This window comes from Labeo rohita, chromosome 8, assembly GCF_022985175.1.
Source record: "Labeo rohita strain BAU-BD-2019 chromosome 8, IGBB_LRoh.1.0, whole genome shotgun sequence".
Classification (NCBI taxonomy): domain Eukaryota; kingdom Metazoa; phylum Chordata; class Actinopteri; order Cypriniformes; family Cyprinidae; genus Labeo; species Labeo rohita.
Genome location: NC_066876.1, coordinates 29888216 through 29905293, shown reverse-complemented (window position 1 = coordinate 29905293; position 17078 = coordinate 29888216). Strand labels below are relative to the sequence as shown.

The 17078-nt window shown below is 32.5% G+C and overlaps 1 protein-coding gene across 3 annotated transcripts in view; it reads left to right on the top strand.

Annotated features, from left to right (window-relative positions):
* gripap1 (GRIP1 associated protein 1) overlaps positions 1-15789 on the top strand; it is a 66634-nt gene extending 50845 nt beyond the window's left edge. For all 3 annotated transcript variants that reach the window (XM_051116606.1, XM_051116605.1, XM_051116604.1), the window contains 2 exons: positions 4375-4544; positions 12854-15789. In XM_051116606.1, coding sequence (XP_050972563.1) covers positions 4375-4544; positions 12854-12934 — 251 coding nt within the window. In that variant the 3' untranslated portion in view covers positions 12935-15789. The remainder of the gene's footprint in view (positions 1-4374; positions 4545-12853) is intronic.
* Positions 15790-17078: the final 1289 nt, after the last annotated feature.

The window sequence follows — 17078 nt, the reverse complement described above, 5'->3', positions numbered from 1 at the left end:
GGTCACAGTCGCTTGAGTAACTTAATGTTTTAAAAATCCAGGTTACTGTGCATCACTTGATATGCATAATATTGTTCCTGAAATGGATACGGTTCTCTTTCCTACTAAAGTGGCAGCTATAGCCAGGGAAATGAAACAATTTTTTTTAAATGTATTTGTCGATTTTTATCTTTAGTTTTTTTTTTGTTTTTGTTTTTTTTTTCCTTCTTCAGTTTGGATTATTACTGTATTTCTTAGTTTCAGTTTGTTTATTCAACAAAATTCTGCTCCTGTCCGAACCACTTACCATATAGCATACATTTAATTTCTTATTTTCTTATAATTTTTTTTATTTTATAGACTTTATATTTCTTTTTAAAAAAAGTTATTTTTGTACCTACTTAGTATTTGTACCATGTTGAAAAGAAAATGCTTATAAGAAAAAGATACATTTTTATTATTTTATTAAGTATATTTGTTTCTTCAGGTATTTATAGTTTTAGTATTTGTTTTCATTTCATTAAGTGTATTAACTGATATCATATAAATAGCTGTGTTACATTTCTTTACAGTATATTCTGTCCCCAAATGATTAAAAAAAGTTAGTTTTTGGAGTTATAAAATGTATTTTATTCAGTTTTTCCTTCTTTTTAAATGTTTAAATTAATTAATATTTTTAGGGTTAAATTAGTTTTATTTTTATTTCAGTTAACAAAGAAGTTTTCATTTAGCCCAGTGTCTTTTTTTTACATAATAAAAAAATATATTTGCCTTCACAGAGATTTTATTGGAAGCTTAATTTAAACACAAAAGTAAATGCTGTTTAAGAAAAGATTTTCTATATATATATTTTATTCTAAAAGTATGTTTGTTTCTTCAGATATTAGTAGTTTTTGTTTTTTTTCTTTTTTTTTTTTTTTTAATTATTTTAGTAAGTTGGTATGTTAACTGATATCATATAAATAACTGTTTTTTTTTTTTTTTTTTTCAATATGTTTTATCACAAAAAATTAAAGATCACAAAAGATTAATTTGTTCATGTATTCATTCAAATTTTAATATTTTATTCTAAAATCATATTTGTTAAGATATTTGTAGTTTTAGTTTTAGTATGTTTTGGAGTCATAAAATGTATTTTGGTATTCATGTATTTTTAGCTGTCTGTCTGTCTTTCAATCAATCAATCAATCAGTCAATCAATCAATTAATTTCACTTTTTTATGTTTTAGTATATTCTTCAGATATTTATAGTTTTAGTTTTAGTATTTGTAATTTTAGTAAGTTAGTGTGTTAACTGATATCATAATAATAGCTGCGTTAAGTTTTTACAATATAATCTGTCCCCAAAAAATTTAATTCATTTTTACATGTTCATATTATGCTAGTCATTTGGAGTCATAAAATGTATTTTATTTTCAGTTTTTCTTATTTATTTATTTATGTTTGTTTGTTCATTCATTTGTTCATTCATTCGATTTAATTCATTTATGTATTCATTTAATTTTTAATATTTAAAAAATTCTAAAAGTCTATTTGTTTCTTGAGATATTTGTAGTTTATTTATTTTTAGTATTTGTTTTAATTTTAGTTAGTATGTTAAAGGGGTCATCGGGTGCTAAGTTCACATTTACATGTTGTTTGAACATTAATGTGTGTTGGCAGTGTATGTACAAATCTACCCTATAATGATAAAAATCCATGCAGTGGTTTTTAATTAATCTGTAAAAATAATAACCCCTTTTTCAAATCGAGCCATTCTCAGATGCCTGTCGTTGTGGCGTCACACACACAGAGGCCGCTCCCGCAATAGTTGATTGACATGAGCGTCTTACCTCAGATCAGCTGTAACAGTCCGCCCTCTTTTGTTTCGATGCCAGAGCAGGGATGTAAGTTAGACAAGAATATCTCCGATTGAGCGATTGAGGTGTTGTGTTGCTGGATGTAATAATGAACGTAGTGGTCGTCATTTACTCCCGACATCTGACCTGCTGAAGATGCAGTAGATTACGTTTGTTTGTGAAGGGAATGCACCTCCCGATCTACATATATCCGTCTATGTTCGCGCGAATTATTCGTGATCCAGCTTCACTTACAGCAGAAGTGAGTATAAGGGTTTTTTATGAATCTTTGCGATCGCCTTTCCTAATCATGTGCTAGTTAGTAAGTTTGGCGGCTAAATGCGGCTAAAGTAAACAGGCTCGTCACTCCACAGAGAGAAGAGAGGGGCGGGGTGAGCAGAGCTCATTAACATTTCAAGCAACCTCGACCAGAATAAGATGATTTTTGCAGAGATGATTTTGGCAAGGTAAAAAGGGTGTTGTTTTACACTACCATTGAGAATTTTTAATCGAAGTATATTATAGACTTTTCATTTAGACCCTAAAGAATCATATCAACTTGTGGAAAATGGGCATCCGATGACCCCTTTAACTGATATCATATAAATAACTAAGTTAAATTTCTTTACAATATAATCTGTCCCCCAAAAATTAAATTCATTTTTACATTTTCATTTTATGTTAGTTTTTGAGTCATAAAATGTATTTTATTGTCAGTTTTTCCTTTTTATTTATTTGTTTGTTTATTCGTTTATTTATCCGTTCATTTATTCAATCATTTGTTCATTTGTTCATTCATTCGATCATTCATTCAATTATTCATTAATTTTTTTTATATTTTATTCTAAAAGTCTATTTGTTTCTTAAGATATTTGTAGTTTACTTAGTTTTAGTGTTTGTTTTAATTTTAGTGAGTGTGTTAACTGATATCATATAAATAACTGAGTTAAGTTTCTTTACAATATAATCTGTCCCCAAAAAATTTTATTCATTTTTACATTTTCATTTTATGTTTGTTTTGGAGTCATAATGTATTTTATTGTCAGTTTTTCCTTTTTATTTATTTTTTTATTTATTTATTTGTTCATTCGTTCCTTCATTTATTCATTCGTTCATTCAGTCATTCGTTCATTCATTCAGTTATTCATTAAATTTTTAATATTTTATTCTAAAAGTATATTTGTTTCTTAAGATATTTATGGTTTATTCATTTTTAGTATTTGTTTAAATTTTAGTTACGCTAACTATGTTACGTTTGGAGTCATAAAATGTATTTTATTGTCAGTTTTTCCTTTTATTTATTTGTTTGTTTGTTCATTCATTCATTCATTATTCAATTAATTTTTAATATTTTATTATTAAAGTATATTTGTTTCTTAAGAAATGTAGGGTTTAATTTTAGTATTTGTTTTAATTTTAGTTAGTGTGTTCTGATATCATATAATATCTGATAGCATATAAATGAATATCATTTCATTTTCAGTTTTTCCTTTATTTATTTATTCATTCATTTAATTTATTTAATTTGTTAAATTAGTTTTAGTTTTTATTTCAGTTAACAATAATGTTTTCATTTAGTAACACTTACTGTAACCCAGTGTTCTTTTTTTTTTTTTTTTTTTTAACATCATAAAACATGTATTTCCCTTCACGCAGACTTTTATTGCAAACTGCATTTAAACAGCCGCAGGAAGTGGCACATTTCCCATGTGCTCCATCATCAGACCACAGGTGTAAGAGGTTATTTGACAGCACCGTTTAGGGACACGCTGCTGAGCTGACCTTGAATGTCTCCACTCACCCAGATGAAGTGAAAACCGAGAAAGAAGCCTCCCGATCGAACTTATTGCTTTTGCCCTTGACACGCAGAGGCTGGCCGGCTCGATTCCCTGTCCTCCCTGAGAGGAAAAAACTCCACTAAACTATCTGACAGTTCACCAGGAACCGGACAACATCTCAGTAGGCCGGCTTTAGGCGCAACCCAGTATCTTGCGCTCACTCGCCTCTATTAATCATCAATTAAGCAACATCTTTCATTTTTTAACACACCACCTTGTCCAGTTACAACCCCATACCGATGTCCCCTGCTTACGGTCACTTCCGTGGTTGCGTGTTACTGTCATGAACCCTGTCGACAGACCTTGTCAGTGCTGCCTTTAATTTGACTCCGTCCTCAGCGTCAGTCTCTCTGCCTTAACCTGGGTTTGAATTTCCTGAAAGCTAGAAGTCATTCTCGGCGGCTCTTGTGAACGTGCGCCGTTGTTTATTTGCCATCTCTAAGACGTACGCGGCTTTTCGTCAAACCTGCAGATGATTGCACTCGAGGTGCTCGTAAATGTTATGCCGTGCGAGGCGAGAGCCGTTCGAAATGCTTTCCTCCAAACGCAAGCACTCTGTATTCACTCAGCAGACACTAATGGCCCCCTGATAGAGATCATCTTTATTCATGGGTGTTGAGGCACTACTGGGGTAAACATGGTTAAAAAGCACAAGCTGGAGTGATCGAATGTTTGCCATCTCTAAAACGGCACCTTTTCCCCTCTTTTTTTCCTCTCAGATGTATCCGGAGGAGGTGCGGTGGCCCATGGTGCTCAGGGTGAACGTGGAGGTTTGAGTTCTGTGCTGAGGGACTTGGTAAAACCTGGAGACGAGAACCTGCGCGAGATGAACAAAAAGCTGCAGAACATGCTGGAAGAGCAACTGACAAAGAACATGCACCTACAGAAGGTAAAAGAGAGGGAAGGCCAGCCATTTGGGGTGGGAAAGACAAGCTTTTATGATCAAAGGTTAGCTATAAAACCTTCTTTTGAAAGACTATTTTAGTCCCGCACAGAGTCTGAATCTGAATTTGAACATCACAAGGGGAAAAAAAGAGGCTGGCTGGCTATATAAAATATATATATATATATATATAATATATAAAAATAAGACTGTAATAATATACTCTCTTATGCTCACCAAGGCTGCATTTATTTGATAAAATATTCAGTAAAACTGAATGTGAAATATTATTACAGTTTAAATGAATCGTTTCAATATTTTAAAATTGAATTCCTCTCATTTTTATTTTTTTGTTTTATTTTATATTTATAATATATATTTATATATTATATTAATATTTTTTTTTTTTTTTTTTTTTTTGGTTTCTATTATATATTTTATTTTTTCTTATTTAATGTTTTTGTTTTACAGACTTTTATATTTCTTGTGAAATTTAAGGTTGAAGTTTAATAGACATATATAAAAATGAGGCTATAATAATAGTCTCTTATGATCACCAGGGCTGCATTTATTTAAAAAAATCAGTAAAATGGTAATGTTGTTAAATATTATTACAATTTAAATGAATTGTTTCAATATTTAAAAATGTAATTCCTCTAATGTTTTTGTTTTATTTTATTTAATTGATGTTGCTTTGTTTTGTTTCTATTATATATTTTATATTTTCTAACTTTATATTTTTATTTTATAGAATTTTATATTCCTTCTGAAATTTAAGGTTAAAGTTGAATAGAAATATAAAAATGAAACTATAATAATATAGTCTCTTGTGCTCAGCAAGGCTGCATTTATTAATGCATTAATACAGTAAAACACTAATATTGTGGAATGTTACAATTTGAAGGAATTGTTTCAATATTTAAAAATGTAATTCCTTTCATTTTTATTTATTTTGTTTTAATTTTATTGAATAGTTTTATTTTAGTTTATTTTGTTATTTTGTTTCTATTATATATTTTAGATTTTCTAATTTATTTATTTATTTATTTTTTTGTAGACATGTATGTTCTTTCTGAAATTTAAGGTTAAAGTTTAATGGAAATATGTAAAAATGAAACTATAATAATATAGTCTGTTATGCTCACCAAGACATTTATTTGATTAAAAATACAGTAAAATGCTAATATTGTGAAATAATATTACAATTTAAATGATTAGTTTATTTTTTTTATATATGTTTTATCTTAATTTATTTTATACAGATTCTTATTATGTTTTATATTTTCTAATTTAATGTTTTTATTGTATAGACTTTTATATTCTGAAATTTAAGTTTAATAGAAATTAGTTTAATTAGTTTAATAAAAATGAGAATATAATAATAGTCTCTTATGCTCACCAAGACATTTATTTGATTACAAATAGAGTAAAATGATAATATTGCAATATACTGTTACAATGTAAATGAATTGTTTCAATATTCAATTTTATTTTATTTTTATTAATTTTATAAAATTAAGTTATGCTTTTTGTTTTATAAACTCAAGATTTCTTTTGAAATGTCAGGTTAAAGTTTAAAAAAATAAATTTCATATCTACCATTTTAAAAAAGCGAATGCTGTTAAAGCACAAGATCAAATTGAAATATTTTGTTGCAATGCTCCATTTTACACATTTTTAAATTAATTCTGCAGATATCGACTAATTCTAAAAATCAGTGCTAGTGCAAAAAATGTGCAGATTTAAAGTGACTCTTATTAGCAATAGCCAAGTTCCTTGGCGTACCTTTCATTTGGAAAAAAATGAGACTTGCATTTGATGCTTCATGGGAAATAAAGAGCTGAACCGTGTTGAGCAATGACTCATTCAGGTGAGTAGAGGTGAAGTGACCATGAGTTTTCCACCTGCTAAAGAAAAAGGTGACTGCAGTTGCTGTGACAGCGTGATCGACAGACTGTGTGATCGTGCGTTTGTGAAGTGTGTGTGTTTGTGTGTGTGTGTAGGTGGCTTGCTGTCATATGGTCCTGAGACTTGAGACTCCACTGAGAGGTCTTATTCATCAGCAACCAGAGGGTGGGCGTGTTGTTAATGCTAAAACGCTTCTAGGAGCAGGAATAGAAAGTGCACGTCACGCAGCCTGCAGAGTGATGCGTTTGATGGGATTACAGCATCACACAGATTGACTAATGACAATTAACCTCTCACACCCCTCTTGATATTTCCAGAGCCGCACATCGTTAATGGGGGCTTTGTTCCTGTAGTGAAGCCATGTGTTGCTTTGAATTGTATTAAAAACTATAAATATGTGCTATTCTGTGCTCACCAAGCTGCGTTTATTTGATTTAAAAAATTCAGTAAAAACAGCAATATTGTGAAATATTATTACAATTTAAAGGAACTGTTTTCTATTTGATTTATTTTAAAATGTAATTTATTCTTGTGATGCAAAGCTGAATTTTCAGCATCATTACTCCAGTCTTCAGTGTTACATGATCCTTCAGAAAGCGTTCAGATATGATGATTTGCTGCTCAATTATTATTGACCATAGTTATTATTAGTCATTAGTGCCCATTCATTAATAAGGGTTCTTGTTATTGTCAATGTTAAAACATTTTGCTGCTTATTATTTTCGTGATGCGTAATACGTTTTTTTTAACATTTATAAGAAGAAATGTTTCTTGAGCAACAAATCAGCATATGATTTCTGAAGGATCATGTGACACTGAAGAATAGAAATAAAATTATTCAAAAATGAGAATATAATAACATATTATATATCATTATGTGTGTAATATTGGGAAGTATTAGTAAAATCTAAATTCATTGTTTCAATATTTTAAAATTTAATTCCTCTCATTTTAATCTTTTTTTTTAATTTTGTTTTATATTTGATCTTAATTTTGTTTTATTTTATTTCATTTTGTTTCTATTATATATTTTATATTTTCTAATTTAATATTTTTATTTTACAGACTTTTATTTTACAGACAAGTTTAATAGAAATATATAAAAATGAAATTATAATAATATAGTCTCTTATGCTCACCAAGGATGCATTTATTTACTAAAAAAATACATTAAAATGCTAATATTGTGAAATATTACCATTTAAATGAATTGTTTCAATATTTTACAATTTAATTCTTTTAATTAAATTTTGTTTTATTTTAATCATGTTTTTAAAATATATTTAAGACTTATTATTTGTTTTATGTTTTCTCATTTAATATATTTAATTTATATACTTATATTCTGAAATTTAAGATTAAAGTTTAAAAGAAATATATAAAAATGAGACTATAATAACAGTCTCTTATGCTTACCAAGGCTTCATTTATTTAATAAAAAAAAATACAGTAAAATGGTAATTTTAAATGAATTGTTTCAATATTCAATAATTTTATTTTCTTTTATATTTTCTAATTTAATATTTTTATTTTATAGAGTTTTATATTCCTTCTGAAATTTAAGGTTGAAGTTTTAATAGAAATATATAAAAGCCATGTGTTGGTTTGAATTATATTTAAAAACTGTAAATATGTGCTATAATATTCTAGACTTTTATGCTCACCAAGCCACATTTATTTGATTAAAAAATACAGTAAAAACAGTAATATTGTGAAATATTATTACTTTTATTACAAACTGTTTTCTATTAGAATATATTTTTAAATAAAATGTATTCCTGTAACTCAAAGCTAAATTTTTAGCATCATTACTCACATGACACATGATCCTTCAGAAATGCTTAATATTTTCCTGAAAACTGCGGCACGTTTTTTTTTTTGTTTTGTTTTGTTTTTTTGATATATAGAAAGTTCAAAAGAACAGCATTTACTTAAATCATAAATTATGAAAATTTGAAATGTTTTTACGGACTATTTTGACCAAGTCAATGCATGAATGATGAATGAAAATATAATTAATTATTATTTTTTTTAATCTCAAACTAGACTTTTCAGTTGAAATTCATCATGGTTTCCACAAAATATTAAGAAGCAAAAACCAAGACATTTATAATAAAAAATGTTTCTTGAGCAACAAATCGGCATATGATTTCTGAAGGATCATGTGACAATGAAGACTGGAGTAATGATGCTGAAAATACATCACAATGCGCTTATATTTGGCTAAAAACTTAAAAATGTCTTAAAGATTACATAATTATGCAGTAACATCTATTTTTGCCTAATCTACTGATTTAAATAAATAACAAATGAAAGGTGCTTCATTTCATTCCTCTCTGTTTAAATGGAACTGGATGGATGCAAACCAGAAGACTATTCATATCAAATGAATAAGTCTGGAATCGGTGCAAAAACAGCAGCTTGACGTTATATAAGTCTCGAGTTAAAAACAAAAGACTTGCAACAGTAATACATTATGCATTTGATTGGATGAGCCACGTTCGGAGACGTTATATGCACACCTGCCACTTTGCATTCGTTACATTCTTTATTAATGCACCAATGTGTGATGCACGGTGCTCTGTTTTGTGAATGTGAATAAAATCCTTACTGAGGGGGCGTTTGAGCCGATGTGAGGCCCGGAGACAGTCTGGATGTTGGCGGAGTGCATCTTGTGTGTGTGTGTGCTGGTGCCCAGGGGGAGTTGTAGGTTACAAAAACACCCTGCCGTAACCTTGGCAGAGACAAACGATGCAAACTAAGACCAAGATGGGGTGACGATCTCTCTGCAAAGCCTGGCCATAACTAAGAACAGAAAGTTTCCTGCAACACAAACCTTTCTAAATTGATTCACAAAGAAGAATCAAGTCTGGTCAACTTTAGCACTTGTTTGATGCTTTAATATCTGTTTGGTTGAAGCTGTAATATGCACACACCTGTAAACACTCAGACTCGGCTGTAGTTGGAAGAGGAATTGTTTTATTTGATTATTATTGCTAAATGTAGTTATTTTGTAGTGGTGCTTCATAGCTGAAAGCCTTAGCAATATATATCATGATGATAATTGAATTTTTAGTCATCTTTATGCTTTGGATTACATGCACTTAAACGTGTTTGAATGCTGCAGCTTGTGTTGTTGTGGATGGTGTTCGATACAAAAACGCAGTAGAAAACAATCCTGCAGCATAGACGGCCATGATGTGTTTAGCTCGTTAACAAGCGATTAAGTGTTCATTTTTCTTGCAGACGAGATGAGAAAAATCTGGAGCTGCTTAAAAGCCAATGAGTTGATCTACAGCGGTTCAAGACGTGCTCGAAAACATAATATTTTCCTCGCTCTGTATGTCCGTCTCTCTGTTTCTCATGGTGCTTATTATCATTAACCATTGGGCTAAGCTGGGCTGAAGCCCTGGGGCCCGAGCAAGGAGGGGGCCCTTGATTGGCTGTGGAGATTGACTGGCCATCGGTTGCGCCTATCGCCAAAGCCCCACCACTCCCCCTACATATTAGCGCTTTTAGGAGTTTTCCCGTAAATTCTATGCATTACCATTAGAGATTAAAACGTCGTGTTTTAATTTGCTTTTGAACGCCCTGTGCACGTATCTCAGGTGAACGCTGTGCCTAATGCCCGCATTCACCTCTTTTCACTTCGTTCTGGCATAATCTGGAAATGGTATGCAATAGAATTTATCTTCGATAAGTAAAGATGTCAGCTTTTCTAAAAACAAAGGGGGCTATCTAAAAAAATGAGGAGAGGGGATGAGGAGAGTTAATCAAATCCCTATTTTATCTTACTAAAACTGATGATGGTGTGAAAGTTGTGGAATAGCAAGTGAACCGGGCACATGGAGCAGATAAAAACACAGCGTCATCGTTCCCACAGATTTTAGGTTAGTTTGATTATAAACTTGCTGGATGTATTAGCCTATTGCTTTGTGTTTGAACAACGTATGTTCGCTTATGGGTTTCAGAGATAGTCCGGTAGAAATATGTAAATAATTTTGCGCATCATGATGTGGGCTAACTTTTCATTTAAATGCATTTTAAGCATTGTGGTTTAAGCAACGCTAACAAATTTAACTGTTCAAGGACAATAAGTAGCAAGGCAAAATAAATTTTGGCAAATGCGCGCGTTAAAACGATTTTAGCCTGCAGTTTACCCCTTTAATAAAAATATTTTCATCATGTACTCACCCTCAAGTTGCTCTAAACCTGTATGAATCTCTTTGTTCTGGTCCCCCATCGACTCAAATAGTGTTTTTTTTTTTTTTTTTTTTTCATACTGTGAAAGGGGGTCCAGCAATTGCTCGTTTACCAGTATTGTTCCAACAGTTTTTATTTATTTTTTCAACAGCAGAAGGAAGCCCATACAGGTTTAGAACAACAATAAAATTAGTGTGAACTATTCCTATAAAGCAGCCTAGATGCTGTTACGATTTGTGTCAAACATTAGAAATAAATCACTGTAAATAGGATAAAAATGCTATATATATATATAGCAGCGCTAACAAAGTTCAAGGACAATAAGCAGCAAGGCAAAGATATATATATCATTGTTGTGTTGGAAGGTCCTGCAGTAAGTCATAGCCCCGGGACCCAGTGAGGTCTTAATGTGACCCTGCTTATCATGCCGTCAAAGCCTTTGTAAAGTGCTTATTTATGACACTGATGCCACTTTACAAGTCTAGATACTGTTCATATGTCCTCTAGGTCAAGTTGCATAACCCTAGCTACCATGTTAAGACTGTGTCCTAAAGGGGTCATCGGATGCCCATTTTTTCACAAGTTGGTATGATTCTTTAGGGGGGGGGTAATGAAAAGTCTATAACATACTTTGGTTAAAATTTCTCAATGGAAGTGTAAGTAACACCTCTTTTACCTTGCCAAAATCAGCTCTGCAAAAATCATACTGTTTTGGTCGAGGCTGCTTTAAATGCAAATGAGCTCTGCTCGCCCCGCCCCTCTCTTCTCTCTGTGGAGTGACGAGCCTGTTGCTAACTAGCACGTTATTAGGAAAGGCTATCACAAAGATTAATGAAAAAAAAAAAAAAAAAAAAAAAACCTTTTACTCACTTCTGCTGTAAGTGAAGCTGGATCATGAATGATTTGCACGAACATAGACGGATATATGTAGATCGGGAGGCGCGTTCCCTTCACAACAAGACTAATCAGTTTATGCAATTAGTAATTACCTAATAATTAAAAAAAATGTCAGTGTCATGTTCCTTCATTTATTATCAATGTTAAAACTGTTGTGCTGCTTTTTTGAAACCTGTGATACTTTTCATGATTCTTTGATGAATACAAAGTTAAAATCATTAACTTGGTTTTGAACCATTTATTCAAAATAGAATTTTGTTTCTAACCATATGTCTTTACTATCACTTTTTATCCGTTTAACATATCCTTGTTGAATAAAAGTATTACTTTTTTTTAATTAAAAAAAGGGAAAAAATCTGACCCCAAATTTTTGAATAGTACTGTATATTGTAACACAATATTTCTGTTTTGAATGGACACTATTCTTTTTAACTTTTTATTTATCAAAGAATCCTGAAAAAAAGTATCACGGGTCCCAAAAATCCAAACATTGATTATAAATCAGCATATTAGAATGATTTCTGAATTTTTTATTTAAATTTATATAAAGCAGTGCAGCAAATGCTACTATAGTGTGTCCAAATTATTTCACAGTTGCTATTTTTATTTTCTCTATTTTAATGTTTATTTATTTATTTATCTTTTGCATATTGTTAAATAGAATTGGCGAGGTTGTGCATAATTAAAATAGTTAAAAATAAAAAGCATAGTTTAAAAATAATTCAAACTGTGTTTCTTCTTAATCAGAATATTATTTTTAATTTTATATATCTTAAACATTTTAATATAATATTTTTCATTTAATATTTTTATTTTGGCACACTTTTTTCACCATCAGTGGGAAAGCCATACCTCTTAGAGAAGCCATAACTACAAACCAATATGGCCACCATCTACTGTTGTGGACTTTCGACGTCTTTCTCTAATCCAGCGAACAAACGCCTCATGAATATTTACTGGCAGTTGGGGCCACCAGCCCAGAAACAAACAGCCCACTGAATATTTGATGGCTTTTTTGCTTTAGAGTGAGCACACGGTGCATGCAACGCTGCCTCTGCTGTTGTGTGTGTGAGAGTGTGTTAGTTTGTGAGAGCATGAGAGTATAATATGATGTGAGATTGCATTTGAGCTCAGGCCTGACTGCCTAATGGGTCCTTCGTACCTTTCTCCACACATTCTGGGTCGCTTTCAAACTAATGCGTAAAGCTTAAGAGGTCGGCAGAACCGTATAAACATTTACAGTATGCAACAACCACACATTTTCAATAGTAAAACTCTAAAATTTAAATCCTTGTTTTGTCTTGCAGGATCTAGAAGTTTTGTCTCAGGAGATCGTGCGTTTGAGTAAAGACGGCACCCCTGCTGAAAACTCCAAAGCCACAGGGTAAAACTGGACGCCGTCCGTCCACCCGATGATTCAGTACCCTTCTCTTTCTCTTTCTCTCATCTCTTCACGGCTACCAGGAGGAAACTACATCCATCTCGTACAAAGACCTCCAGCAATCTCAGATGTACCAGGAGCACAGAAGGTCGAAACAGATCAAGTCCATCTGTGATTTACATACTACTGAATGTAATGTAACACTTTATATGTTTGTTTGTCTGTGACGGGAAAGTAGGGTCCGTCGAGCAAACCCTGGCTGCTTGACATCCGTGAACCGAGTGCTTGGGACAGTGGCATGGCCTCGTGGTCCAAACGGGACCATTTCTACCTACCACTAATTCCCCCGTTCAGGAAAGCGTGTGTCTAACGTTGGCGTCCTCAAACTGCTATCACTGTTGTATTGCCTGTTTTGTATATTTGATTCGCTAAAGACACTTGATGTGTGGCGTAGAATGGGGTGTATTTATTCGTGCCAGAAAATCCAAATATAATATCTACATCTCTATGCTGCTCGTGAAAGAAAATAACTAAAATTTTAAGCTCTGCAGTTCATTATATAAAAAATTCAGGATGTTTTTTTCCGGGAAGAGCGTGCATTTAATTGCTGCGATAATTATCGGAGCATTTCTTGTGGGGCTCGCAAAATGTTCCCGTGAAGGAAAGCGGCTCCCTGGACTCCCCTCGTTAAGCAGCAATCTCTCCGCAGCTTAACGACTCAATTTGACACCTCTCTGTCTGTCTGAGAACTGACGGCGCTGTTGGGGAACGGACCAGTTTCTCACAGTGCGCACTTGACTCCAATGAGAGGCTAGCCGCCTGTTTTAGTGTCTAACCCCAGTTTGTTTCGTGCACGTCGAAGCCCTGTCGTTTTGTGAATGATTACGCTTTTATGCATTCAGCTTTTGTGAACTTTTTAAATTCTGATGCACACAGAAATGTTTTATTCGGAGAGCATAAAGTTAATTTAATCGTTGGGTCATGTGAGACACTTCATGTTTTTTTGGGGGTTTTTTTTGTGCAATTGCTTGCATTGATGTCAAGCACCATCTATTGTGTCTTGAGTTTTCCAGTCGTTTAACCAACGAACTATAGCTTAATCAGAGAAGACACCATATTTCTTTTACGCAAATGAAAATGGGCGGAATATCAGTCTTATTTCCATTCACGTCAAATTTAAAATGGCATATACAGTTGAAAACGTAAGTTTACATACACCTTGCAAATTCTGCAAAATGTTAATTATTTGACCAAAATAAGAGGGATCATGCAAAATGCATATAATTTTTTATTTAGTACTGACCTGAATAAGATGTTTCACATAAAAGATGAAATAAAAAGAGAAAATAATAGTTGAAATTATAAAAATAACCCCATTGTTACCTGTTTGATCCACAGCGGTGTAGTTGTTCACGAGTTCCTTGTTTGTCCTGAACAGTTAAACTGCCTGTTGTTCTTCAGTAAAATCCTTCAGGTCCCACAGATCCTTTGGTTGAGGGACTCATATGCAACTGATGCTTCAGAAGGAAGCACAATGAATTAAGAGCTGGGGGGTGAAAACTTTTGGAATTTAAAGATAAAGGTAAATTAAACTTATTTTGTCTTCTGGGAAACATTTTCTGTAGCTTCCGAAGGGCAGTACTGAATGAAGAAAAAATGATATTCAGGCAAAATAAGAAAAATGGACACATCTTCATTCTGTTCAAAAGTTTTCACCCCCCGGCTCTTAATGCTGCATTTTCAGTGAGCGTTTGAACCTTCTGTAATAGTTGCATATGAGTCCCTGAGTTGTCCTCAGTGCGAAAAGATGGATCTCAAAATCATACAGTGATTGTTGGAAAGGCTTCAAATACACAAAAATGCTGAAAAACCAAAGAATTTGTTAGACCCGAAGGGTTTTTCTCAATAACAGCGGGCAGTTTAACTATCCAGGACAAACAAGGGACTCATAGCAGCTGTGGATCATTAAGAATCAAGTGTATGTAAACTTTTAAACGGGGTAATTTTATAAATTCAGCTATTATTGTCTCTTGTGGACTATATGTGAAGGCCTTTTACTGTATGTAAATATCTTATTCAGGTCACTACTAAATAAAAAATAACATGCATTTTGTATGATCCCTCCAATTTTGGTCAAATAATTAACATTTTGCAGATTCTCCAAGGTGTATGTAAACTTTTGACTCCAACTGTTCTCTATTGATCACTTTAGAGGCAATGAATATTGACCAGTCTGTTTAGTTCCTACTGATTGCACAACATGTTTTAGGCCACCTTATTCGTCAACGGTTCTGTAGAGATATATTGGCAAAATTACATTTTATGATTTGTGATATGTGAACGATTAGCATACTATTTCAGATCTTTGCAATGCTTTAAGCTTTATTACGACAACGGTTCGTTTCCATTTCAATGAGCGTGGCGTTCGTACATGGTGCGTTAAATGCCTGTCAAATCCCTGTCTCTGGCTTCTTAAGGGAATCCTGACTGAATGCTTTTCCATATTCCTTCTGTTTCTTCCATACCGACGTAGGAAAACAATCTTTTATTTCCACAAATGAGGAAAGTGACATCGATTCACTTGGATGATTTCACTCAAAAGGAATGAAGGATGTCTGCCTTTGAAGCTCAGAATTGTATCTTTTTTTGCCTTTTTCTCTACCTATCTATTATCTGCCAAACGAGCTCTTCTTTAATTAAGATCATCTTTTAATCATCACTAACTACATGTAAGCAGATTCTATTATTAATATCCGATCTCCCACTACATCTCGACAGCTAATATTTATTTATGTGCATTTCATTGTCATGTTCAGACTTCCATAACTTGCAGTGATAATAAAGGAATGGCTGGAAAAACAACATCTGAGTGTCAGACTTTCTATGCTTGGTTTACAATGTACATTTTATGCATTTGACAGATGCTTTTTATTGTATGCTACTTTTTTTTCAGCACAGGTGTTACCTGAGAATTAAAACAACGACCTTGGTGTTGCTGTGACCAGCAGAGCTAAAGGGACCACAAATCATACATCGCAAAGGTTTTCCTTTCTTGAAATGAAGTGGTTTTATTTAAAGGAAGTGTTACATTTGATTGATACATTCTTAAAAATAAAGGTTCCAAAAAGGAGTTTTGGTGATGCCATAGAAGAATATTTCTGTGACCAATTCTTAAAAGAACCTTTTTTTCACTGTAAAGGACCTTTCGTACAATCAAAAAAGTTCCATGGATGTTAAAGATATTTCATAGAACCATTAATGCCATTAAAGAACCTTTATTTGTAAGAGTGTAGTTAAAGACAACTTTTGTTCCAACTGTCATGTTTTGTTCAAACCTGTATGACTTATTTTCTTCTGTGGAACAAAGATATAGTTGAAGTCAAAAGTTTACATACACCTTGCAGAATCTGCAAAATGTTAATTATTTGACCAAAATAAGAGGGATTATACAAAATGCATGCTATTTTCTATTTAGTACTGATCTGAATAAGATATTTCTCACAAAAGATGTTTACATATACGTCCACAATAGAAAATAATAGTTGAATTTATAAAAATGACCCTGTTCAAAAGTTTACATACATGATTCTTAATACAGTGTTGGTACCTGAATGATTCACAGCTGTTTGTTTAGTAATATTTTTTCGTGAGTCCCTTTTTTGTCCTGAACAGTTAAACTGCACACTGTTCCTCGAAAAAAAAGTCCCACAGATTCTTGGGTTTTTCAGCATTTTTGTCTATTTTAATCCTTTTCTAATAATGACTCTATGATTTTGAGATCCGTCTTTTCACACTGAGGACAACTGAGGGACTCATATGCAACTATTACAGAAGGTTCAAACATTCACTGATGCTTCGGAAGGAAACGCAAAGAATTAAGAGCCGGTGGGTGAAAACTTTTGAACGTAATTAGGATGTGTACATTTTGCATTTTCGTTTAGTACTGCCCTTCAAAAGCTTCAGAAGATATTTGCATGTTCCCCAGAAGACAAAATGAATGAAATTTACCCTGATCTTCAACATCAAAAAGTTTTTACCCCCAGGCTTTTTAATGCAATATTTTCCTTCGGGAGCATCAGTGAGTGTTTGAACCTTCTGTAATAGTTGCATACGAGTCCCTCAGTTGTCCTCAGTGTGAAAAGATGGATCTC